The sequence below is a fragment of the Protomyctophum parallelum genome, assembly GCF_964188405.1.
Source record: "Protomyctophum parallelum genome assembly, chromosome: 22".
In the NCBI taxonomy this organism is placed as follows: Eukaryota; Metazoa; Chordata; class Actinopteri; order Myctophiformes; family Myctophidae; genus Protomyctophum; species Protomyctophum parallelum.
The window spans coordinates 32,956,245-32,983,303 of NC_139714.1; the positions used below are offsets into that span (position 1 = coordinate 32,956,245).

Consider the following 27,059-nt stretch of genomic DNA (forward strand, 5'->3'; position numbering starts at 1 on the left):
ACTTTGTCCTGTCTGTAACCAGTGTCTCCTGGTCTGTCCCTGTGGCACTTTGTCCTGTCTGTAACCAGTGTCTCCTGGTCTGTCCCTGTGCACACTTTGTCCTGTCTGTAACCAGTGTCTCCTGGTCTGTCCCTGTGGCACTTTGTCCTGTCTGTAACCAGTGTCTCCTGGTCTGTCCCTGTGGACACTTTGTCCTGTCTGTAACCAGTGTCTCCTGGTCTGTCCCTGTGGACACTTTGTCCTGTCTGTAACCAGTGTCTCCTGGTCTGTCCCTGTGGACACTTTGTCCTGTCTGTAACCAGTGTCTCCTGGTCTGTCCCTGTGGCACTTTGTCCTGTCTGTAACCAGTGTCTCCTGGTCTGTCCCTGTGGCACTTTGTCCTGTCTGTAACCATTGTCTCCTCGTCTGTCCCTGTGCACACTTTGTCCTGTCTGTAACCAGTGTCTCCTCGTCTGTCCCTGTGCACACTTTGTCCTGTCTGTAACCAGTCTCTCCTGGTCTGTCCCTGTGGCACTTTGTCCTGTCTGTAACCAGTGTCTCCTGGTCTGTCCCTGTGGCACTTTGTCCTGTCTGTAACCAGTGTCTCCTGGCATTGTGTGTCCTCGTCTGTCCCTGCAGTGGCACGTAGGGTGCGTTCGGAAACGCGCACCGGGATTGTGGTCAGTGTGTTGAGCGTGGTGGGCGGTGATGTCACAGAGTGCGTTCGGTGTGCCTTATTTACGAACGACCACAGCTGTGACGCAATCACACCGGACAACCCCAGCTTCAGGGTAGGGTCGCTCAGTGGACGACCCCAGCTTCAGGTTAGGGTCGCTCAGTGGACGACCCCAGCTTCAGGGTAGGGTCGCTCAGTGGACAACCCCAGCTTCAGGGTAGGGTCGCTCAGTGGACGACCCCAGCTTCAGGGTAGGGTCGCTCAGTGGACGACCCCAGCTTCAGGGTAGGGTCTCTCAGTGGACGACCCCAGCTTCAGGTTAGGGTCGCTCAGTGGACAACCCCAGCTTCAGGGTAGGGTCGCTCAGTGGACGACCCCAGCTTCAGGGTAGGGTCGCTCAGTGGACGACCCCAGCTTCAGGGTTAGGGTCTCTCAGTGGACGACCCCAGCTTCAGGGTAGGGTCTCTCAGTGGACGACCCCAGCTTCAGGGTAGGGTCTCTCAGTGGACGACCCCAGCTTCAGGGTAGGGTCGCTCAGTGCGGGCACTCGGCACACCCGGTGCGCAGCGCACTGGATTTTCGAACGACAACGCACCGAGTGCACTGAATAAACGAACGACGAGAGAGCACACCGGTGCATTCAGGGCGCATTTGTCCTGTCTGCACCCTTTGTCCTGTCTGCACCCTTTGTCCTGTCTGCACCCTTTGTCCTGTCTGCACCCTTTGTCCTGTCTGCACCCTTTGTCCTGTCTGCACCCTTTGTCCTGTCTGCACCCTTTGTCCTGTCTGCACCCTTTGTCCTGTCTGCACCCTTTTTCCTGTCTGCACCCTTTGTCCTGTCTGTAACAAGTGTCCCCTCGTCTGTCCCATGGTGGTGTGACCTTATGTCCCATAACAGTCCATAATTAACAGCCACTCTACCTCAGCGGTAGAGTGGCTGGATATGGTAACCACAAGGTTGCCATGAGTTCGAACCCGGGCCTCCCCCACAGTTGGTGTCCAAGTGTCCTTGAGCAAGACACTGAACCCCGAATTGCTCCCGATGTGCTGGTTGGTGCCTTGCATGGTTTCCGCTGCCATCGGTGTATGAATGTGTGTGTGAATGTGTGTGTGAATGTAATGCACAATCTATGTAAAGCGCCTTGGATAAAGGCGCCTATATAAATGCAGCCATTTACCATGTTGCCGTTGTCTTTCTCATCATCATCACATGGGATATTCCCCCATGATACAGCTCAGCGCACGTTGTATCATGCAGCACAACCCCCTTCCTCCTCTATCCTTCCCCCCGCAGGCATGCAGCTCAAGACCCCCGAGTACACCGACCACGACTTCAAAGAGGCGCCCAAGTTCACCCAGCCGCTCATCCACACGTTTGCCATCGCCGGCTACAACGCCACGCTCAACTGCGCCGTCCGCGCCAACCCACGGGTAAGGTTAGGTGACAGAGATATAGAGCGTCGCAGTCCCGCCCCCTCGAGAGACCCGGGAAATAAATCGCCGTTCATTTTCCTCATAGGCATTTCTTAAAGTATTTATTAAGCCAACTCGGATCGTGACAAATCATGACAATGAACACAATATTTTGGGCCGATCAAATCATTAGAAAGAAGAAAATAAAGGCAGGAGACAACACTATTTGTTTTGTTTTTCTTCTTATAAATTATTTGATTGGCCCAAAACATTGTGTTCATTGTCATGATTTGTCACGATCCGAGTTGGCTTTGTCCGCGGCGTAACCGTCTTTAAATAAATACTTTAAGAAATGCCTATGGGAAAAATGCATTGGGATTTATTTCCTGGGCCACTCGTTGTTCTGAAAGGGGGAGGGACTGCGACGCTCGATAGAGCCCAAACATTGTCATTGGGGTTTAAAGTAACTCTTAACTACAATTTTAAACTATTTTTTTGAGTGGTGCAACCACTCCAAGGAACAGCAATGTCCGTGTTCACCCACCTATGTGTTAATGAGCACCAGTAGAGAGAGAGAGAGAGAGCTTCGTCATGCTCATATAGCAATTTACAGACCTACTTTAGGTCCTCTCTTGTAGAGTGTGTGTGTGTGTGTGTGTGTGTGTGTGTGTGTGTGTGTGTGTGTGTGTGTGTGTGTGTGTGTGTGTGTGTGTGTGTGTGTGTGTGTGTGTGTGTGTGTGTGTGTGTGTGTGTGTGTGTCTCTTCCATTTTCAGGTCCTCCATCATGCTTTATAAGCATTCTACTGTGAAGCCGAGGATGTTTAACCTGTGTAATGATGATTCTGTGTTCTCTAACATTTCAGCTAACACCCCTGATGTCATTGTTGTAAATGAAAACCATAGAGAGGTGTTCATTCTCGAGGTCAGCTGTACCTTTGACTACAGCCTGGAATAAGCCTTTCTAACCAAAGTGCTGAAGTATCAGCAGCTAGTGCAGACCATCTCACAGCTAGGCTACAGATGTAAACTTTTAGTTTTTATCTTTGGCAGCCTAGGCTAGGGCATGTGCATAAGTTGGTTGTGAGGGGCTTACAAATGGCCGGCCTTTCCAAAAGGAGAGCCAAGCAGTTAGCGAGGTATTGCTCAGTTTCAGCCATTATAGGAAGCCGCTCAATTTGGAGGAGGCGTTGTTTCCTTTATCCATGAGTTATGTCTGCTGCCCTGTGTCCGACATGTCAGCTGTACTGTATGTAACGATGCTGCCCTGTGTCCGACATGTCAGCTGTACTGTATGTAACGATGCTGTCCTGTGTCTGACATGTCAGCTGTACTGTATGTAACGATGCTGTCCTGTGTCCGACATGTCAGCTGTACTGTATGTAACGATGCTGCCCTGTGTCCGACATGTCAGCTGTACTGTATGTAACCATGCTGTCCTGTGTCCGACATGTCAGCTGTACTGTATGTAACGATGCTGCCCTGTGTCCGACATGTCAGCTGTACTGTATGTAACCATGCTGTCCTGTGTCCGACATGTCAGCTGTACTGTATGTAACGATGCTGCCCTGTGTCCGACATGTCAGCTGTACTGTATGTAACCATGCTGTCCTGTGTCCGACATGTCAGCTGTACTGTATGTAACGATGCTGCCCTGTGTCCGACATGTCAGCTGTACTGTATGTAACGATGCTGCCCTGTGTCCGACATGTCAGCTGTACTGTATGTAACGATGCTGCCCTGTGTCCGACATGTCAGCTGTACTGTATGTAACGATGCTTTGCCGTCCATGCACGTTGTAACTGGCTGCTCTCCCACTGTCAAACTGCACTGGCAGTGTTTATGTCCTTTGTACAGTAACAAGGTATTCCTGTACTTCTCATTATGTGGACATAAATAAACATTTCAAGTGTGTGTGTGTGTGTGTGTGTGTGTGTGTGTGTGTGTGTGTGTGTGTGTGTGTGTGTGTGTGTGTGTGTGTGTGTGTGTGTGTGTGTGTGTGTGTGTGTGTGCGCGTGCGCGTGCGCGTGCGTGTGATCTGCGTTGTGTTGTTGAATAATGAAGTTCCGGACGACTTCTCTCTTTGTTGACAGTTTAATCTGGTAAATACACAGACGTATATCTGGTCAGTTTAATCTGGTAAATACACAGACGTATCTGGTCAGTTTAACCTGGTAAATACACAGACGTATCTGGTCAGTTTAATCTGGTAAATACACAGACGTATCTGGTCAGTTTAACCTGGTAAATACACAGACGTATCTGGTCAGTTTAATCTGGTAAATACACAGACGTATCTGGTCAGTTTAATCTGGTAAATACACAGACGTATCTGGTCAGTTTAATCTGGTAAATACACAGACGTATATCTGGTCAGTTTAATCTGGTAAATACACAGACGTATCTGGTCAGTTTAATCTGGTAAATACACAGACGTGTCTGGTCAGTTTAATCTGGTAAATACACAGACGTATCTGGTCAGTTTAATCTGGTAAATACACAGACGCATCTGGTCAGTTTAATCTGGTAAATACACAGACGCATCTGGTCAGTTTCTGTCTGTGTAACACACCCAATCCTCATCCTGTCTATAACAGAATGAACAGTGTGACCAAGAGCATGTTTAGAACAACTAGTATTCATCACAGTATCACAGTAAACATTGCCTTCCCTAGCTAACCCTTTTCACTGTCTTTTAATGTTTTTTAGCTTTAGCTAGTGATTATTTCTTTTTTCTATTAAAGTTGTTTTTTATTTGTGTTGTTCTCTGCAATGTAAAGCGTCTTCGGGTACTCAGAAAAGCGCTACTGTATATAAATTTGAGATATTATTATTATTATTATTAACATACAGACTCTACAGAAAATATAGAAAATACATAAGACATACAGACTCTTGTTGAAAATATAGTGTGCTGAACACATCTTACCTCATGGGCATGTCTCTGTCAGACTGAGGAACACATCTTACCTCATGGCCATGTCTCTGTTAGACTGAGGAACACATCTTACCTCATGGCCATGTCTCTGTCAGACTGAGGAACACATCTTACCTCATGGCCATGTCTCATGTTAGACTGAGGAACACATCTTACCTCATGGACATGTCTCTGTTAGACTGAGGAACACATCTTACCTCATGGCCATGTCTCTGTTAGACTGAGGAACACATCTTACCTCATGGCCATGTCTCTGTTATACTGAGGAACACATCTTACCTCATGGCCATGTCTCTGTTATACTGAGGAACACATCTTACCTCATGGCCATGTCTCTGTTATACTGAGGAACACATCTTACCTCATGGCCATGTCTCTGTTATACTGAGGAACACATCTTACCTCATGGCCATGTCTCTGTTAGACTGAGGAACACATCTTACCTCATGGCCATGTCTCATGTTAGACTGAGGAACACATCTTACCTCATGGGCATGTCTCTGTTAGACTGAGGAACACATCTTACCTCATGGGCATGTCTCTGTTAGACTGAGGAACACATCTTACCTCATGGACATGTCTCTGTTAGACTGAGGAACACATCTTACCTCATGGACATGTCTCATGTCAGACTGAGGAACACATCTTACCTCATGGCCATGTCTCTGTCAGACTGAGGAACACATCTTACCTCATGGCCATGTCTCTGTTACACTGAGGAACACATCTTACCTCATGGCCATGTCTCTGTTAGACTGAGGAACACTCTTACCTCATGGGCATGTCTCTGTTAGACTGAGGAACACATCTTACCTCATGGGCATGTCTCTGTTAGACTGACACCACTCTAAACGTGGACACCCGTGTTATTCAATGAGGTGCCGCCCACTAACCAATAAGAATTGTCATTACTGATGGAGCAAGTGGAACCCACTAAACTCTGTTACACGTGGCTGCGTGCGTGCGTGTCTGCGTGCGTGTCTGCGTGCGTGCATGTGTCTCATTGCCTGCTACATGTGCCTCCTGCAGCCCAAGGTGATCTGGATGAAGAACAAGATCACGATCATAGACGACCCTCGCTACCGCATGTTCAGCAACCAGGGGGTGTGCACCCTGGAGATCAGGAAGCCCAGTCCCTACGACGGAGGAGTCTACTCCTGCAAGGCCGTCAACGACCTGGGGGAGGCGCAGGTGGACTGCAAGCTGGAGGTCAAAGGTGAGTGTGTGGATTTTTAGAACCCATTTAGGAGGGACTTGAGACCAGATTCGACTAAATTTTCTTCTAAATCCTGACAGTTTTCTGGCGACCCCCCCCCCATCTGAAATAAGTTGTTCCAGAAGCAAAGATATGAGTTTAAAACGTTCATATTCAAAGACACGTGTTTACGACTTTTCAGAAATAGCAGATCTACAAGCTCATATGAGCTTGTAGATCTGCTAATTTTCAACAGCTAAAGTTTAAAAGAATGGTAAAAAGTTAAGGTAAACATCAAGGAAGAGAAAGAACATCCGTACACTATAGTTTCTAGAGCTCCACGAGACTTTATTTATTTAGAGGCAACAAATTGTGTAACGTTTCGACCTACTAGGCCTTCATCAGGCAAATAGTTAAGGTGACACAGATGCATTCCAGTCCTTAATGGGTTAGTCTCGCGTGGGCCGGACTGTTGCCGGGCCAGTATTTTCAAATGCTTCCGGTCACAGTCTGGAGCAGACGGAAGCTCTGATCACCAACAAGCGCTAAAGTGGATGTGAAGCCTAGCTCCTCTCTAGTGGTGACTGGTGACCCCGTCAATAAAAACGGTTCTCAAACTTTTTCATGTTAAGAACCCACAAAATTTGACTGAATCTTAATGTTGTGCTAGATAACACATGTGTGTTTTCTTTTTTTAAATAGCGGTCATTCCCTCCTCAGATGTGTTCTGAAGTTTTGCTTCCTTGTGTTCAAAGACCACCAAGCAGTCCTTGTTTTAAAATAAATCAATCACTAGTTAAGCATTAATGAAACCAGCCCCAGCCTCCAGCAGTGAGCTGTGTTCTCCACTGGCCTGACCATAAACATGCTATTATGCCCGTGGATATACAGAGTGAACTTAACAATGATAAATTAATATGATAATACCTTTCATATAATCACCAACATGAATTATGTTTGTTATTTACAGCTAGGTAGAGTAGTGGGGCGAGATGGGAAAGGGGCGACCGTACCTGTTATTTACAGCTAGGTAGTGGGGTGAGATGGAAAAGGGGCGACCGTACCTGTTATTTACAGCTAGGTAGTGGGGTGAGATGGAAAAGGGGCGACCGTACCTGTTATTTACAGCTAGGTAGAGTAGTGGGGTGAGGTGGGAAAGGGGCGACCGTACCTGTTATTTACAGCTAGGTAGAGTAGTGGGGCGAGATGGGAAAGGGGCGACCGTACCTGTTATTTACAGCTAGGTAGAGTAGTGGGGCGAAGTGGAAAAGGGGCGACCGTACCTGTTATTTACAGCTATAGGTAGAGTAGTGGGGCGAGATGGAAAAGGGGCGACCGTACCTGTTATTTACAGCTAGGTAGAGTAGTGGGGCGAGATGGGAAAGGGGCGACCGTACCTGTTATTTACAGCTAGGTAGAGTAGTGGGGTGAGATGGAAAAGGGGTGACCGTACCTGTTATTTACAGCTAGGTAGAGTAGTGGGGCGAAGTGGAAAAGGGGCGACCGTACCTGTTATTTACAGCTAGGTAGAGTAGTGGGGCGAAGTGGAAAAGGGGCGACCGTACCTGTTATTTACAGCTAGGTAGAGTAGTGGGGCGAGATGGGAAAGGGGCGACCGTACCTGTTATTTACAGCTATAGGTAGAGTAGTGGGGCGAGATGGAAAAGGGGCGACCGTACCTGTTATTTACAGCTAGGTAGAGTAGTGGGGCGAGGTGGAAAAGGGGCGACCGTACGTGTTATTTACAGCTATAGGTAGAGTAGTGGGGCGAGATGGGAAAGGGGCGAACGTACCTGTTATTTACAGCTAGGTAGAGTAGTGGGGCGAGATGGAAAAGGGGCGAACGTACCTGTTATTTACAGCTAGGTAGAGTAGTGGGGCGAGATGGAAAAGGGGCGACCGTACCTGTTAACAACAGAAATAGGCACAAGAAAGCAGTGCTAATTTTGACAGCAAATTCTGATTTAGTCTCAGTCTTTTGAATAACACACCATTGGAATTGTTTAGTCTTTAGTCTAGTCTTATAGTCAACTAAATATCAAAATATAGAATTGTCTTAATCAATTTATGACAAACATAATTGCATAAACCTTTCTGTGTGTGGTAAATGATAACTGCTTAAACTCACCAGATGCCAGCGTAAAATAATGGTCTGCATTTCTATAGCCCCATTCGCCAAAGTTAAATCCAATTAACATACACGCACACGCACGCACGCACGCACGCACGCACCGATGGTGGAGGCTACCATGCAAGGCAACCGACCTGCTCACCGGGAGCAGTCAGGGGGTTCAGCCAATCAGCCATAGAGTATTAAAAGGATAGAGACTGATCTGGCGCGAAGCTCCGCCCCCTCCGCTATTCATGTCAGTGGAAGTTGCTCAGTGGCGTTTTGAAGCACCCGGAAGGACCGTCTATTTCCGCCTTTTTGGGCGCATTTCCCGCATTTGGGCACCAAAATCTGGTGCCCAAATGCGGAAGTGCAACCGAGCGCTCAATGTTAAAGCCCAGCTGCTGCACGGGGGTTTCCTAGTCATAAATCCACGGGTCCGCCTGCAGTCCCTCCTCTTACCACTAGGTGCCCAGTGCTTCAACGTTGGAGAGCCTCACTGGCCCCTTGGGTTCAGCGTCTTGCACTTTGACAGGAGGGGATCGAACCGGACGGCTCTACTACCTCCTGAGATGTTGGTTATTATAACTCCTCATGTAAACAGAGTTCAGCAATAACCCGACAGTGTTCTCAGCTGGAAGGCAACGCATATAACTCCTTCATGTAAACATTGTGTTAACATCTTCTCTTCTCTCTCCCCCAGTCCAAACACAGGAGTTGTGAATGTATGTTGTCATCCAAGGTAAGCTTTCATATGGTTTTGGCATATGAAGCTTATGTCATTCATTATGCATCTTGTCAGGGTGTAGCTTTAGACCTGGGCGGTATTCTATCCAGGTATTACGGTATGTCAGGGTGTAGCTTTAGACCTGGGCGGTATTCTATCCAGGTATTACGGTATGTCAGGGTGTAGCTTTAGACCTGGGCGGTATTCTATCCAGGTATTACGGTATGTCAGGGTGTAGCTTTAGACCTGGGCGGTATTCTATCCAGGTATTACGGTATGTCAGGGTGTAGCTTTAGACCTGGGCGGTATTCTATCCAGGTATTACGGTATGTCAGGGTGTAGCTTTAGACCTGGGCGGTATTCTATCCAGGTATTACGGTATGTCAGGGTGTAGCTTTAGATCTGGGCGGTATTCTATCCAGGTATTACGGTAGGTCAGGGTGTAGCTTTAGATCTGGGCGGTATTCTATCCAGGTATTACGGTATGTCAGGGTGTAGCTTTAGACCTGGGCGGTATTCTATCCAGGTATTACGGTATGTCAGGGTGTAGCTTTAGACCTGGGCGGTATTCTATCCAGGTATTACGGTATGTCAGGGTGTAGCTTTAGACCTGGGCGGTATTCTATCCAGGTATTACGGTATGTCAGGGTGTAGCTTTAGATCTGGGCGGTATTCTATCCAGGTATTACGGTATGTCAGGGTGTAGCTTTAGACCTGGGTGGTATTCTATCCAGGTATTACGGTATGTCAGGGTGTAGCTTTAGACCTGGGCGGTATTCTATCCAGGTATTACGGTATGTCAGGGTGTAGCTTTAGACCTGGGTGGTATTCTATCCAGGTATTACGGTATGTCAGGGTGTAGCTTTAGACCTGGGCGGTATCCTATCCAGGTATTACGGTATGTCAGGGTGTAGCTTTAGACCTGGGCGGTATTCTATCCAGGTATTACGGTATGTCAGGGTGTAGCTTTAGACCTGGGCGGTATTCTATCCAGGTATTACGGTATGTCAGGGTGTAGCTTTAGACCTGGGTGGTATTCTATCCAGGTATTACGGTATGTCAGGGTGTAGCTTCAGACCTGGGCGGTATTCTATCCAGGTATTACGGTATGTCAGGGTGTAGCTTTAGACCTGGGCGGTATTCTATCCAGGTATTACGGTATGTCAGGGTGTAGCTTTAGACCTGGGTGGTATTCTATCCAGGTATTACGGTATGTCAGGGTGTAGCTTTAGACCTGGGCGGTATTCTATCCAGGTATTACGGTATGTCAGGGTGTAGCTTTAGACCTGGGCGGTATTCTATCCAGGTATTACGGTATGTCAGGGTGTAGCTTTAGACCTGGGCGGTATTCTATCCAGGTATTACGGTATGTCAGGGTGTAGCTTTAGACCTGGGCGGTATTCTATCCAGGTATTACGGTATGTCAGGGTGTAGCTTTAGACCTGGGTGGTATTCTATCCAGGTATTACGGTATGTCAGGGTGTAGCTTTAGACCTGGGCGGTATTCTATCCAGGTATTACGGTATGTCAGGGTGTAGCTTTAGACCTGGGCGGTATTCTATCCAGGTATTACGGTATGTCAGGGTGTAGCTTTAGACCTGGGCGGTATTCTATCCAGGTATTACGGTATGTCAGGGTGTAGCTTTAGACCTGGGCGGTATTCTATCCAGGTATTACGGTATGTCAGGGTGTAGCTTTAGACCTGGGCGGTATTCTATCCAGGTATTACGGTACGTATGTCAGGGTGTAGCTTTAGACCTGGGCGGTATTCTATCCAGGTATTACGGTATGTCAGGGTGTAGCTTTAGACCTGGGCGGTATTCTATCCAGGCATTACGGTATGTCAGGGTGTAGCTTTAGACCTGGGCGGTATTCTATCCAGGTATTACGGTATGTCAGGGTGTAGCTTTAGACCTGGGCGGTATTCTATCCAGGTATTACGGTATGTCAGGGTGTAGCTTTAGACCTGGGCGGTATCCTATCCAGGTATTACGGTATGTCAGGGTGTAGCTTTAGACCTGGGCGGTATTCTATCCAGGTATTACGGTATGTCAGGGTGTAGCTTTAGACCTGGGCGGTATCCTATCCTATCTAATGTTTTAGGTTTAGTTTTATACACAAATAATACCATCATATACTATATACCCCAAGTGAAATGTCATGATGCTGCGAAGGTGTGGAAAACATTAAATACCGCCCAGGTCTAATTGTAGCATCTCTCTGAGTTCAAGCAGTCCCAGGACAAAGGATGATTTTCCTCTAACTGCTTTGCTGGCCGGCTATAACAAACATCCGTCTCTTCCCAAATATTTCAGCAGATGTGGTTGATGTGAACTAACTGCATGCTTGATAACAGACCATTTCTCATGTACAGTAACTTAACTTGTATCTAAGGTGAGTAACCCTCAAAGTGTCCATTGAGGTCTCCAAAACTATAGTGCGAAAGTCCCGCCCAAAGTCCTGCCCACCTGGGGAGGAAAAGGTAGTTAGCGGCTCCAAAGAACACTCAAAGCACACATTGCACAGCAGCCATATTGGAAAGAAATAAGACAATATTCTTGCCATTAAGTTAATGAAATGCCACCCCGTTGTCACCCTGCTTTTCCAATATAAAATGCCAACATGGTCGCCGTGTGAATGTAGTCTATTGGGGCCAACATGGTCGCTGTGTGAATATAGTCTATTGGGGCCAACATGGTCGCAGTGTGAATGTAGTCTATTGGGGCCAACATGGTCGCTGTGTGAATATAGTCTATTGGGGCCAACATGGTCGCCGTGTGAATGTAGTCTATTGGGGCCAACATGGTCGCTGTGTGAATGTAGTCTATTGGGGCCAACATGGTCGCTGTGTGAATGTAGTCTATTGGGGCCAACATGGTCGCTGTGTGAATGTAGTCTATTGGGGCCAACATGGTCGCCGTGTGAATGTAGTCTATTGGGGCCAACATGGTCGCTGTATGAATATAGTCTATTGGGGCCAACATGGTCGCCGTGTGAATATAGTCTATTGGGGCCAACATGGTCGCCGTGTGAATGTAGTCTATTGGGGCCAACATGGTCGCTGTGTGAATATAGTCTATTGGGGCCAACATGGTCGCTGTGTGAATATAGTCTATTGGGGCCAACATGGTCGCAGTGTGAATGTAGTCCATTGGGGCCAACATGGTCGCTGTGTGAATGTAGTCTATTGGGGCCAACATGGTCGCTGTGTGAATATAGTCTATTGGGGCCAACATGGTCGCAGTGTGAATATAGTCTATTGGGGCCAACATGGTCGCCGTGTGAATGTAGTCTATTGGGGCCAACATGGTCGCCGTGTGAATGTAGTCTATTGGGGCCAACATGGTCGCCGTGTGAATATAGTCTATTGGGGCCAACATGGTCGCTGTGTGAATATAGTCTATTGGGGCCAACATGGTCGCCGTGTGAATGTAGTCTATTGGGGCCAACATGGTCGCCGTGTGAATGTAGTCTATTGGGGCCAACATGGTCGCCATGTGAATGTAGTCTATTGGGGCCAACATGGTCGCTGTGTGAATATAGTCTATTGGGGCCAACATGGTCGCTGTGTGAATATAGTCTATTGGGGCCAACATGGTCGCTGTGTGAATATAGTCTATTGGGGCCAACATGGTCGCTGTGTTAATATAGTCTATTGGGGCCAACATGGTCGCCGTGTGAATGTAGTCTATTGGGGCCAACATGGTCGCAGTGTGAATGTAGTCCATTGGGGCCAACATGGTCGCTGTGTGAATGTAGTCTATTGGGGCCAACATGGTCGCCGTGTGAATGTAGTCTATTGGGGCCAACATGGTCGCCGTGTGAATGTAGTCTATTGGGGCCAACATGGTCGCAGTGTGAATGTAGTCTATTGGGGCCAACATGGTCGCAGTGTGAATGTAGTCTATTGGGGCCAACATGGTCGCCGTTTGAATGTAGTCTATTGGGGCCAACATGGTCGCCGTGTGAATGTAGTCTATTGGGGCCAACATGGTCGCTGTGTGAATGTAGTCTATTGGGGCCAACATGGTCGGCGTGTGAATGTAGTCTATTGGGGCCAACATGGTCGCAGTGTGAATGTAGTCTATTGGGGCCAAGATGGTCGCTGTGTGAATATAGTCTATTGGGGCCAACATGGTCGCTGTGTGAATGTAGTCTATTGGGGCCAAGATGGTCGCTGTGTGAATATAGTCTATTGGGGCCAACATGGTCGCAGTGTGAATGTAGTCTATTGGGGCCAACATGGTCGCCGTGTGAATGTAGTCTATTGGGGCCAACATGGTCGCTGTGTGAATATAGTCTATTGGGGCCAACATGGTCGCAGTGTGAATGTAGTCTATTGGGGCCAACATGGTCGCCGTGTGAATGTAGTCTATTGGGGCCAACATGGTCGCCGTGTGAATGTAGTCTATTGGGGCCAACATGGTCGCCGTGTGAATATAGTCTATTGGGGCCAACATGGTCGCAGTGTGAATGTAGTCTATTGGGGCCAACATGGTCGCTGTGTGAATGTAGTCTATTGGGGCCAACATGGTCGCCGTGTGAATGTAGTCTATTGGGGCCAACATGGTCGCTGTGTGAATGTAGTCTATTGGGGCCAACATGGTCGCAGTGTGAATGTAGTCTATTGGGACCAACATGGTCGCAGTGTGAATGTAGTCTATTGGGACCAACATGGTCGCTGTGTGAATGTAGTCTATTGGGGCCAACATGGTCGCTGTGTGAATGTAGTCTATTGGGGCCAACATGGTCGCTGTGTGAATGTAGTCTATTGGGGCCAACATGGTCGCTGTGTGAATATAGTCTATTGGGGCCAACATGGTCGCCGTGTGAATATAGAATGCCAACATGGTCGCCGTGCGTGTGAATGTAGTCTATTGGGACTTCACAGGTGTTACCAATGATTCTAATGAAGGCTCTGTTCCATGTAGTGTATAGCACAGTGGTCCTCAAACCTTTTCCTTTCTCAAGGAGCCCCATAACTGTAGGCCTACGCGTGCCGTGGAACCAAATGGACCAAATTTAGCCCATAGAACTGGAGCCCTGACTGCAATTCCTATATTGATATATAATATATCAATGTAGGATTTTTATTTACTGCCTTTTTTTACTGCCTGAAAATGTGTTTATATCGCCTACAACATCCTACAGTATGTGCAATATCGATATTCTATGTATATACAACATAAACACAATTTTCTGATTATACAAGTGTGATAGGCCAATATCATCAGATGAAATCAGGCCTACATATTTACAAATTTACAATACCGACAATTAACCTCAACTATAGTGGCCCTCTGGAGTGAGTGTGGAACTATAGTGGCCCTCTGGAGTGAGTGTGGAACTATAGTGGCCCTCTGGAGTGAGTGTGGAACTATAGTGGCCCTCTGGAGTGAGTGTAGAACTATAGTGGCCCTCTGGAGTGAGTGTGGAACTATAGTGGCCCTCTGGAGTGAGTGTGGAACTATAGTGGCCCTCTGGAGTGAGTGTGGAACTATAGTGGCCCTCTGGAGTGAGTGTGGAACTATAGTGGCCCTCTGGAGTGAGTGTGGAACTATAGTGGCCCTCTGGAGTGAGTGTGGAACTATAGTGGCCCTCTGGAGTGAGTGTGGAACTATAGTGGCTCTCTGGAGTGAGTGTGGAACTATAGTGGCCCTCTGGAGTGAGTGTGGAACTATAGTGGCTCTCTGGAGTGAGTGTGGAACTATAGTGGCCCTCTGGAGTGAGGGTAGAGCTATAGTATAGTTATTTTTCATTCACACCTCACTCTCACTCAGCCTCTCTCTCAAAATGTCTGTAATCTAGCACAAAATGTTCATAAACAAATCCACAATGTTTATAAACAAACACAAAATGTCTGTAAACAAATCAAAATCTGAAATGTTTGTAAACAAATCTGAAATGTTTGTAAACACACCCTACATGTTTGTAAACACATCATACATATTTGTAAACAAACCCATTTTTGTAAACAAACATCTAATGTTTGTAAACATTGAGGCCAATGTCCCAAGTGGCCCCTAGTGGCCCCTAGTGGCAGAGGTGAGAATGACTACCTATGTCAACACACTGACCTGCAGTGGTGGAAAAAGTACTCACATTTTGTACTTGAGTAAAAGTATCAATACTGCAATGTAGAACTAGAAATACTCTGGAACTCAAAATTAACTTGCGTTTAAAAGTACTAAAGTATTGGTATTGGTAGTATAAGTGTCAAAAGTATCAAAAGTATCAAAAAAAAGTGTCAAAAGTATCCTACTCAGTTTTTCAAATGGCCTAAATGTATACAGGGCTGGAGTGGTTATGTTTTGTTTTGTAATAATAATCAAAGTTATAAAAAAGTATCTTGTAGTGGAGTAAAAGTAAAAGTATAACATTTGCCTCTGAGATGTAGTGGGGTAGAAGTAAAAGTAGGCTATTGAACATTGTAAATACTGAAGAAAGTAAAACATAAATAAGAATACCTCAAAATTGTGCTGAAGTCCAGTACTCGAGTAAATGTACTTTACAGTAATTAGAAAGTAGTTCACACCACTAACAACCAATAAAGTAAGTAGCCTTGCCGAGCCATGAGGCCCATAGGGCAGGAGCCTATCTCCTGTTTCTGTAGCGTGACCCCCTGGACATGACGCTAGTATGTCGCAGGGACTTACCCCCAATCCAACCCTTGATGCTGAGTGTCAAGCAGGGAGGCACTGGGTCCCATTTTTACAGTCTTTGGTATGACCCGGCCGGGGATCGAACCCCGACCTCCCAGTCTTACTCTAACCACAAGGCCACTGAGCTGGTAACAACCAATAGTAATGCTTTAAATTCCCTGACCACTCATTCTACTGTAGCTAGCCGATTACATCCTCTCTCTCCTCAGGGCTGTGTGGGAGCGGGCACAGACTACTAAACTAGGTTAGATAGCTGTGTGGGAGCGGGCACAAACTACTAAACTAGGTTAGATAGCTGTGTGGGAGCGGGCACAAGCTACTAAACTAGGTTAGATAGCTGTGTGGGAGCGGGCACAAGCTACTAAACTAGGTTAGATAGCTCCCTCACACACACACTTTAGAGTCTCTATAGGGCATTGTCATAATACTGCTGACTTTTTGGCTCATTAAAGATTTTTCAGATCATAAAAATGTCATCATAGCTCCACCCACCTTCAACCTGAGTAGAGTTATGATCAAGCAAGATGCCAGAAGGAACACTGCATGTTCAAAATGTTCCTTTTCTTTTGTTGTTCCACTGGATTTGCTACCTAAGATTCTCCAAATGTCCTACATCCTAACGGTTTTCTACCTAAGGCCTTACCTAAGGCCGATTCTCCAAATGTCCTACATCATCCTAACGGTTTTCTGTATCAGTGGTTCTCAAACCTCCAAACCTGTGTGTCAAAGGAACCCCACAATTATATGTATTTAGTCGTGGACCCCCTTCTCAAAATGGAACCCCCAGAAGCAAAGATTTGAGTTAAATATGTCTGCTTTGAAAACATTCAACGATTTGCACAAATGTGACACGCTATGAGCTTGTATATCTACTATTTTTGATTAGCCAACCAATGTAGCCTGGATAAAGCCAGACGCGAATCAAAAACAAACAAAAATAAGTGATTTGAGTATCACTTTCACTTATCCCTTTGAGTCGTTACAGAAACGTCCCCTCGTCCCCTCCGCGATGTTTACAAACTGCATGCGCCTGTCCCGTGTCCCGTGTCCCCTATAGAGGGTCCCGTGTCCCCTTATAGCCTGTCTGTCCCGTGTCCCCTATAGAGGGTCCCGTGTCCCCTTATAGCCTGTCTGTCCCGTGTCCCCTTATAGCCTGTCTGTCCCGTGTCCCCTTATAGCCTGTCTGTCCCGTGTCCCCTTATAGCCTGTCTGTCCCGTGTCCCCTCTAGCCGGGGTTCTCAACGTTTGGGGACCCCCGGAAATGCTTTGGCCGTGTCTCGCGACCCCCGCCCCACCAAGCCCCCCAAAACAAATTGACCACTATTACAATAACCTTAATAATAATAATAATCACTATTACAATAACCTTAATAATAGCGAAAATACATCATAAATAACGTTATGCATGCACTATGTGTACACTATGTAAACTCTTCATTTCCATTTTCCAGCCATTCAGTTTTTGGGGACCCCCAAAAATATTTTGAGAGTGTGTCTTCACCTGTCCTCTCCTCTGCCCTGTCCCCCAGGTGTCTTCACCTGTCCTCTCCTCTGCCCTGTCCCCCAGGTGTCTTCACCTGTCCTCTCCTCTGCCCTGTCCCCCAGGTGTCTTCACCTGTCCTCTCCTCTGTCCCCCAGGTGTCTTCACCTGTCCTCTCCTCTGTCCCCCAGGTGTCTTCACCTGTCCTCTCCTCTGCCCTGTCCCCCAGGTGTCTTCACCTGTCCTCTCCTCTGTCCCCCAGGTGTCTTCACCTGTCCTCTCCTCTGCCCTGTCCCCCAGGTGTCTTCACCTGTCCTCTCCTCTGCCCTGTCCCCCAGGTGTCTTCACCTGTCCTCTCCTCTGTCCCCCAGGTGTCTTCACCTGTCCTCTCCTCTGTCCTGACAGGTGGCTTCACCTTCTCCGAGCTGATGCAACGAGGTGTCCCTCTGCAGCTCATTGAGAAGTACATGAACGAGGCCACGCCCTGCTGCGAGCAGCTGGACCAGTAAAAGCACCCGACAAACCACTCAGAGCCAATCAGAGCACACCCCCTCTACCTGCCTACCCGGGGTCAGCCAATCAGAGCACACCCCCTCTACCTGCCTACCCGGGGTCAGCCAATCAGAGCACACCCACTCTACCCGGGGTCAGCGATGGATGGATGGATGGATGGATGGATGGATGGATGGCATCACTATCACTACATAATCGACAACTTATTTACTTTTGCGTAATGGTGAGAATCGTTCCATCCATCTGTATAAATTCATCTGTATAAATAAATTCATACATTTACAAATTGGAAATAGCAGATCTACAAGCTTACGCGTTGTGCTGCGACACATTGTGAGCTCGTAAATCGACTATTTCCCCATATATTACTTTTTTTTAAAGCATGCCATTATTAAATATGGAGGCAGGCCTATTTTTGTCTATTGTACATTATTTATTTTGATTATGGGTACCTATACCGGTCATTGTCAATAATGTCTTTGTATATTAACGTTATTTGTCATAATGTGCCCGGTGCAAGTCTTCTAAATTTAATTTAAAGAAATTTAAAAGAATCCGAATTTATGTTCGGCTGTTCAAAAAAAAATCATATGTGCAAAAACACAATTAAATCATCAATCACAATTATTTATATGACAATAAATCATCACGTAAAATGTAGTGATGGTGACAGACTCTATTTAGAACAAGCAACCGCCCTGCCCACGTCTGTTGAGTTCAATGGTCAGATGGCGCCATCTTGTGAGGTTTTCAGCCATTACTTTAGATGGCATGAGTGCCCTCACACTCTTTCCCTTATAGACAGATGGATGGATGGATTGACAGAGGAATACGTGCAAGAGAGAGAGAGAGTGTGTGTGTGTGTGTGTGTGTGTGTGTGTGTGTGTGTGTGTGTGTGTGTGTGTGTGTGTGTGTGTGTGTGTGTGTGTGTGTGTGTGTGTGTGTGTGTGTGTGCTGTGGCTTGCTGTGTTCAGGTTTGGGGGCACATTCAGATTTGCTACCCTGTGGTATTTGAAAGGCTCAGATGCATGATGTACGTATAGGCCTACAGGCATTGCTTTGGCTCAAATGTGTGTAAAATAAATAAATAACACAAAGTATATAATTGATGTAGCGTACAGTAATAACACTTATATATAACACTTACCTACAGTAGGCTACTTACTGCCAGGTTAGTTTTGGTTGATCGTGCTTGTTGGAGGTAATATTACTTGTCTGAAAAGGAGAGAGGAAAAATATTGAATTGTTTCATGAGTGACTGTATGATGTTTTGCAATATACTGTAATTAACAGAACTTCAAAATGTGTTATGGCAGGAATCATTAAAAGGTTTGGATAACTTTATTGATTTGACTATGAGTCGCTGACATATTTATTGATTTGACTATGAGTCACTGACATATTTATTGATTTGACTATGAGTCACTGACATATTTATTGATTTGACTATGAGTCGCTGACATATTTGTTTGATTTCATTTATTTTCTTGTACTGTAGGTTTTCATGACATGATAAATAAATAATGGAAGATTTGGAGGCTTATACAAACAGGCTTCATGTAGTACAATCATGACACTTATTGAGACTTGAAAGATGACTATTCATGTGTGCATGCTTTTCCCTTTGTAAGTATATGACCATCATGGAATAAAACCGCTTGTACAATTTGTCTTTGCGATTCTTTTATTTTATTTTTGTTACACTGGCCGTCCCCCCCAACACGTGTGTCAGTTTCACTTCCACAGGCAATGCTTTTACAGTTTACAGCAGGGGTGGGCAACTTTAACGATGGCGAGGGCCAATATATGTCCACACTCACTCACACACACTCACAATTTGAATTGAAAACCTGAATAATTTTTTGCTATTTTTTAATTGGAATCCTGAAAAGTAACCTTTTTTATTGAATTTCAAACTTTCTGAACTGTTAACATAACTATACATTGGACACAAAAAAGACAATAACATTTTAATACTAGTCATTAAAGTACTAGTCATTTAATACTAGTCATGAAGTAATTAAAGCAGGTTTGGAATTGTAAACAGCTGAAATCAATACTATAATCAGTATTCTGATATTAGTAGTATAGATGTATAGTAGTATAGATAATATGTATAGTTTATATGTATAGCTTCATTATATAGATATTCCACTGTTACTTTCTTAGCTTACGCATGTTTCTTGATAAATGTTTTTATGTGATGTATTCCCATGCTTTTTTTGTTCTTGCTTAATGTAAATCGCTCTGGATTAAGAGCGCCTGCTAAATGCCTACATTGTAAATTGTAAATATTAACATGAGGGCCACATTAAGTGAAGGTGGGGGGGGGCCGCGTGTGGCCCGCGGGCCGCCAGTTGCCCCACCCCCTGCTCTACAGTTTAGTTTACATTTCGAATTTCCCGGGAAAAGGACGGCTTGGAGGACGTATCCCTTCCGGACCCCTGGTTTCGTTTCCTGCCTCAGACAGACAGACAGTCAGCCCAAACTGACTCGATCAGAAGAAGGCAGGAAGGATCCGGACCGGGGAGACAGAACAGAATCCACAACTCACTCTCCGCTCCGCGACAACATGGATAAATAACCTCCGCTTCTTTGAACCTCTAAATGTCCAATGATCGCCCGCTGGAGGACACGATAGCACCGGCCGAAAGCGATCCAGAGGGTCGGGGGGAGGCAGACCTCCGGGTCGTTATATAGCTATACTTTTTGTTTTGTTTTGTTTTGTTTTTGGGAAGCGGGTAGTAGTAGGGTAGGTAGGTATAGAGACAACAGACAACAAAACAATGACACTACACGGCGTGCTGTGGCCAGAGCCGCTGTCAGCCGCTCAGCTCAAGCGGCTGGAGGAGCACAAGTACAGCGCGTCGGGTCGCTCGCTGTTCGAACCCCCGTGTCAGGTCTACTGGAACTGGCTGGTCCAGCAGATCCCCGTCTGGGTGGCGCCCAACACCCTGACCAGCATCGGGCTGGTGGTCAACATCCTCACCACGGTGGTGCTCATCTGCTACTGCCCCAGCGCCACGGAGGAGGTGAGCACTACAGGAACACTGTTACTGTAACAGTATAGAATATATAGATACAATACTGTAACACTGTAAACAGTAGAGAATAGATACAATACAGTAACACTGTAAACAGTATAGAATAGAATAGAGGCTAATCATGAACTTGCTGTCGCTGTCGCTCGCCGACAATAAGAGCCGATCTACTGTCTACAAGCTGTGTGATCTTAGTTTAGTTCTTACATTACAAGATCGTCACAGAGATCGCCTCTATATCTTGTCTTAGAGCCATGCACACACACACACACACACACACACACACACACACACACACACACACACACACACACACACACACACACACACGTACACACACCACCGTCCTTTCCCCCCCCCCCCAGGGGTTACACACATTAAACAATGTAGCGACCTTTATTGCTGCTACAATAAAGTTTCCAGTAATAGTTCCGCGGTTTGTTCATTTATGATTCCACAATGACAGCTTTGATATGACCATGTCATAATTAATGAGTGTGCGGTGACGTGGTGTTTGGTTCTGAGGTCATTCATGCTTGTTGTTGACATTCGGCAACAGTCGACGTTGACCAATGCGACAGCTTAATACAAATCCTCCACTTGTTGACTTGTTTACCTCCAGTGTTTACAACTAAGCGCATGTTGTAATGTAGTAGCTATAATCTAGTGAGCAACACCGTTGCTGCTAACTAGTAAAGAGAAGTGGGGAGGGGGGGGGGTTTGTCTTTTGCTAAATAGGGAGAAACGTGTAAACACCGGAAAGTAAATGTCTCTCTTTTGAGTCTTAAGTGTTGTCCATAATAATAATTCTATACGTGTAGCATAGCATATAGCTCAAGTCATCCCACACACATAAGCAGCACTGCACAACAGGGTGACCTATGATCCACTTACAGTGTGTGTGTGTGTGTGTGTGACACTGTGTGTGTGTGTGTGTGTGTGTGTGTGTGTGTGTCAGATAAACCTTTGTCCAGCAGCATACAGTACCTAGGCAGACGAGGACCTTTGCTACTGACTCAAAGTCCAGGACAGATGTAAAAGTGCCACCATATCTACCCCCATATCTTCTACCAATCTGTCTATAGTATACACTATCTATGATCTATAATCTATCTATACACTATCTATATCCACTGCCATTTCCATTGTATAGTCGTAAGACTTGGAGCGACCATGGAACCCGTACGTACACGTGTTGCCCTTGCCCAATCACACCCTCCTCCTTGGCGAAGCGGTGCTTTGTGACTGGGTGAAATGTCGCGGCGCAGCAGGCCAGCATGCTGCGAGTTCAGGGGTTCGACCGATGGTAACCACCGACCGACGATAACGTATTGATTATAGCTGGCAGATAAAAGACAAGCACTGGACTCTGATAGTGTAGAGAGGCTATTAAAGACGGGAGGGGTTGGAGCGGGGGGGGGGGGGGGGGATAAGACCGGTTGCAACTTGCAATTTAAGACAGCATGCCCGAGTTTCCTCTCTCTCTCTCCCTCCCTATGTGGAACAGATGTCTCTCTCTCTCTCTCTGCCTATGTGGAACAGAGCCACACAGTGCTGTTGGCTGCCTTGTGTCTTCAGATGACCCCCGACCCCCACTGGGCCCCGGTGCACCATGGGACATGGGGTCAGCTGGAGTCTTTGCCTCCACACATTCCAGGCTGACCGGCCGGTCGCGGTTCAGCCTGTTCCACAACCGGCCGGACAGACACACACACACGCACACGCACACGCACACGCACACGCACACGCACACACACACACACACAGTGTAGGGCAGGGGTTTTCAACTTATTGTGAACCAGGGACCACCACCCTGACTTAGAGTCAACCTGGGGGACCACTGTTGATATGGGCTAAGATTAACCCAATTTTGGGGCCGGGAACCCCTTTTTGGTGTTAGGCATTATGTTATGCTTTAGCTATTGAAAAATAGCAGATCTACAAGCTCATAGCGCACCACCGAGTGGCGCGATATGAGCTTGTAGGTCTGCTATTATTTTGAAAAATCGAAGAACGACTGACATAGAAACATAGCTTTATCAGAAAACTTGTCAGGATTTAGAAGACATTTATAGAATCGTTCCCAGGTCAAAATGGATTAATGCTGTTGTAACACTAGCTCTGCATCCCATGTGTGTGTGTGTGTGTGTGTGTGTGTGTGTGTACCTCGCACTGTTTCTCAACCAAAATGGTCTTATATGACTACTAATCATTTCCTAAGAATAATGACTCAAGCACTTCCCCCTCTTGAGATTCTTACTCCCTTTTTCTGTTGAATTTCCTGACCTCCAGCTGGTCAGTAAAATGAGTCATCATAGGTCACCGGGTCATTCAGTTCACCGTTTCTCAACTAGTAAGAGGAATGACATTATTCAAAATCAACAAAATCCTACATTACTAAAATGAATGGTCAGGGACCACATGCAATACTTCCAGGGACCACCACCAGCGGTCCACGGACCACCTGTTGAAGACCCCTGGTGTAGGTGTAGGTCAACACGCCGAGGGGGGGGGGGGGGGGCAACAAAATGTGCCAAAAAGTGCCAAGCCGACCCTCGTAATAAAACAACTTTCTCCGCGTAATAACGAGCGGCCGTGTGTGCGTCCTCGCAAACGATCTGAACGAGGAAATATCCTACGAGTGGGGCAACCAAATGGGCAGTAGTGATGTGTCTCACACACACACACACACACACACACACACACACACACACACACACACACACACACACACACACACACACACACACACACACACACACACACACACACACACACACACACACACACACACACACACACACACACACACACACACAGTAGTAGAATTCTCAGCACATCTAAGCCTTACTGTACTTTAGACCGAATCTGATTCTGAACTTTATCCCATTCTGACCTGAGATCAGATTCATACCAGGTTTCCGCCGGACACACACTGGTCTGATGAACCCATTCTGACCTGAGATCAGATTCTAAAAATGTCAGTCGTTCTTAGATTTTTCAAAAATAGCAGACCTACAAGCTCATATCGCGCCACTCGGTGGCGCGATATGAGCTTGTAGATCTGCTATTTTTCAATAGCTAAAGCATAACATGATGCTGACACCAAAATGGGTGCCCGTTCAGAATGGGTTATTCTACAGTAGAGCCTGTTGTGGAGCCATGTCCTGGGAGGCATTCCATTTCAGGTTTTAGATCCGGTCGGGAGAGGATGATAATAACTTACATCATGTTTGTAGCGACACTGGTTTGAAGAAACGCTGAGGAAGGCCTCAGCGTGCCGAAACGCGTTGGTTTCTCTAGGAGGACTGCTGCTGACTGCATGTGTTTCTGTAGACAGACTGCTGCTGACTGCATGTGTTTCTGTAGACAGACTGCTGCTGACTGCATGTGTTTCTGTAGACAGACTGCTGCTGACTGCATGTGTTTCTGTAGACAGACTGCTGCTGGCTGCATGTGTTTCTGTAGACAGACTGCTGCTGACTGCATGTGTTTCTGTAGACAGACTGCTGCTGACTGCATGTGTTTCTGTAGACAGACTGCTGCTGGCTGCATGTGTTTCTGTAGACAGACTGCTGCTGGCTGCATGTGTTTATGTAGACAGACTGCTGCTGGCTGCATGCGTTTCTGTAGACAGACTGCTGCTGACTGCATGTGTTTCTGTAGACAGACTGCTGCTGGCTGCATGTGTTTCTGTAGACAGACTGCTGCTGGCTGCATGTGTTTCTCTAGGAGGACTGCTGCTGGCTGCATGCGTTTCTCTAGGAGGACTGCTGCTGGCTGCATGCGTTTCTCTAGGAGGACTGCTGCTGGCTGCATGCGTTTCTCTAGGAGGACTGCTGCTGGCTGCATGCGTTTCTCTAGGAGGACTGCTGCTGGCTGCATGCGTTTCTCTAGGACAGGGGTGGGCAACTTTAAAGGAGAATTCCATACTAAAAGGCTTTCTTACCTTTCTTTGTAGTTGTTACGTCCCCATCAAAGAGGTCCAGGTGTTATTTTGTGCAAAAGCTCCTTATTGGCTATTTCCCCTACCATAAGCCCTAAATGAATTGCATTGAATTGAATGGGATGTATGGGGTGTTGTGCTAATTCGCTTATTTCCATCGCTCAAATTTATATATTTTTTTGTATATATCCTCTCTTCATGATGTAAATAATAACCCAAGCGGCACACTTTACTACTTATTTCGATGGAAATAAGCGAATTAGCACAACATCTACAACATCTACATCTACAACATCTACAACATCTACAGTACAACATCTACAACATCTACAAGCTCAAAACGCGTCGCGCTGCGACGCGTTTTGAGCTTGTAGATCGGCTATTTTTGCTATATTTGAATTGAAAACCTGAATAATATTTGAAATTTTTTAATTGGAATCCTGAAAAGTAACCTTTTTATTGAATTTCAAACTTTCTGAACTGTTAACATAACTATACATTGGACACAAAAAAGACAATAACATTTTAATACTAGTCATTAAGTACTATAGTCATTTAATACTAGTCATGAAGTAATTAAAGCAGGTTTGGAATTGTAAACAGCTGAAATCAATACTATATCAGTATTCTGATTAACATGAGGGCCACATTAAGTGAAGGTGGGGGCCGCATGTGGCCCCCGGGCCGCCAGTTGCCCACCCCTGCTCTAGGAGGACTGCTGCTGTCTGCATGCGTTTCTCTAGACCGACTGCTGCTGGCTGCATGTGTTTCTGTAGACAGACTGCTGCTGGCTGCATGTGTTTCTGTAGACAGACTGCTGCTGGCTGCATGTGTTTATGTAGACAGACTGCTGCTGGCTGCATGTGTTTCTGTAGACAGACTGCTGCTGACTGCATGTGTTTATGTAGACAGACTGCTGCTGGCTGCATGTGTTTCTGTAGACAGACTGCTGCTGGCTGCATGTGTTTCTGTAGACAGACTGCTGCTGGCTGCATGTGTTTCTGTAGACAGACTGCTGCTGGCTGCATGTGTTTCTGTAGACAGACTGCTGCTGACTGCATGTGTTTCTGTAGACAGACTGCTGCTGGCTGCATGTGTTTCTGTAGACAGACTGCTGCTGGCTGCATGTGTTTCTGTAGACAGACTGCTGCTGGCTGCATGTGTTTATGTAGACAGACTGCTGCTGACTGCATGTGTTTCTGTAGACAGACTGCTGCTGACTGCATGTGTTTATGTAGACAGACTGCTGCTGACTGCATGTGTTTCTGTAGACAGACTGCTGCTGGCTGCATGTGTTTCTGTAGACAGACTGCTGCTGACTGCATGTGTTTCTGTAGACAGACTGCTGCTGACTGCATGTGTTTCTGTAGACAGACTGCTGCTGGCTGCATGTGTTTCTGTAGACAGACTGCTGCTGGCTGCATGTGTTTCTGTAGACAGACTGCTGCTGACTGCATGTGTTTCTGTAGACAGACTGCTGCTGACTGCATGTGTTTCTGTAGACAGACTGCTGCTGGCTGCATGTGTTTCTGTAGACAGACTGCTGCTGACTGCATGTGTTTCTCTAGACAGACTGCTGCTGACTGCATGTGTTTCTGTAGACAGACTGCTGCTGGCTGCATGTGTTGGCTGCAACTTTATACAAGAGAGTGCGGATGATGGATATTCCCTTTTTCTATATAGTTACTGGTTTGTAGTTTGCAAGCCCTGTATTTTCACCACTGCACCACCACATCAGGCCGGAACCCCCAAACCGGAATGAGTATTATTACCCAATATTCCCCGTCGGAATCGAGGGCATCGTGATTTTAGGGCCTATCCAATAAAGGCCCTGATCACATGGGCTATAAGTAGCGCAGACCAGGCTTTCCTCCGAGGTGACGCGAGGTTAATTCAACAGTACCCTGTATCCTGTAGTAGTATTTTTCGCTTTTTCAAGTCATATGAAAGCAGGGAATCATAGCTTCAAATGGACATATTGGTTGTTCAGTTTGAACCCACCAGTTTTGGAGATATGGCTTATAGAGTAATGTCTTGCAGAGAAACAGCGAGTTGAGAAAACAGGCTTGAAAGGTTCACTTCTCTAACATTACACCTATAGCTACATGTTTAAGCGTTTATTTCATATTTACATGTCTTCTGTGGTCTCTAACATTACACCTATAGCTACATGTTTAAGCATTTATTTCATATTTACATGTCTTCTGTGGTCTCTAACATTACACCTAGCTACATGTTTAAGCATTTATTTCATATTTACATGTCTTCTGTGGTCTCTAACATTACACCTATAGCTACATGTTTAAGCATTTATTTCATATTTACATCGATTTCAGCTCTGACATTTATGTCAGACATGCTCTGGTATGTGAAGAGTCTGCC

The 27,059-nt window shown here is 46.3% G+C and overlaps 2 protein-coding genes across 12 annotated transcripts in view; both read left to right on the forward strand.

The window, feature by feature from the left end:
* The window catches only part of mybpc1 (myosin binding protein C1), a 107,902-nt gene extending 88,544 nt beyond the window's left edge, over positions 1-19,358 (forward strand). For 8 of the 10 annotated variants that reach the window (XM_083757976.1, XM_083757979.1, XM_083757983.1 and 5 more), the window contains 3 exons: positions 1,950-2,086; positions 6,033-6,219; positions 17,583-19,358. In XM_083757976.1, the coding sequence (XP_083614102.1) occupies positions 1,950-2,086; positions 6,033-6,219; positions 17,583-17,686 (428 nt within the window). In that variant the 3' untranslated portion in view covers positions 17,687-19,358. Of the gene's footprint in view, positions 1-1,949; positions 2,087-6,032; positions 6,220-9,011; positions 9,051-17,582 lie in introns of all 10 variants that reach the window. The other 2 variants (XM_083757980.1, XM_083757981.1) reach the window with 2 other exon arrangements.
* Positions 19,359-20,193: 835 nt separating this feature from the next.
* chpt1 (choline phosphotransferase 1) overlaps positions 20,194-27,059 on the forward strand; it is a 114,561-nt gene continuing 107,695 nt past the window's right edge. For both annotated transcript variants that reach the window (XR_014568815.1, XM_083757986.1), the window contains exon 1: positions 20,194-20,722. Coding sequence is in view for 1 of the 2 variants with exons in the window: in XM_083757986.1 (XP_083614112.1) it covers positions 20,477-20,722 (246 nt within the window). In the remaining variant the exon portion in view is untranslated. The remainder of the gene's footprint in view (positions 20,723-27,059) is intronic.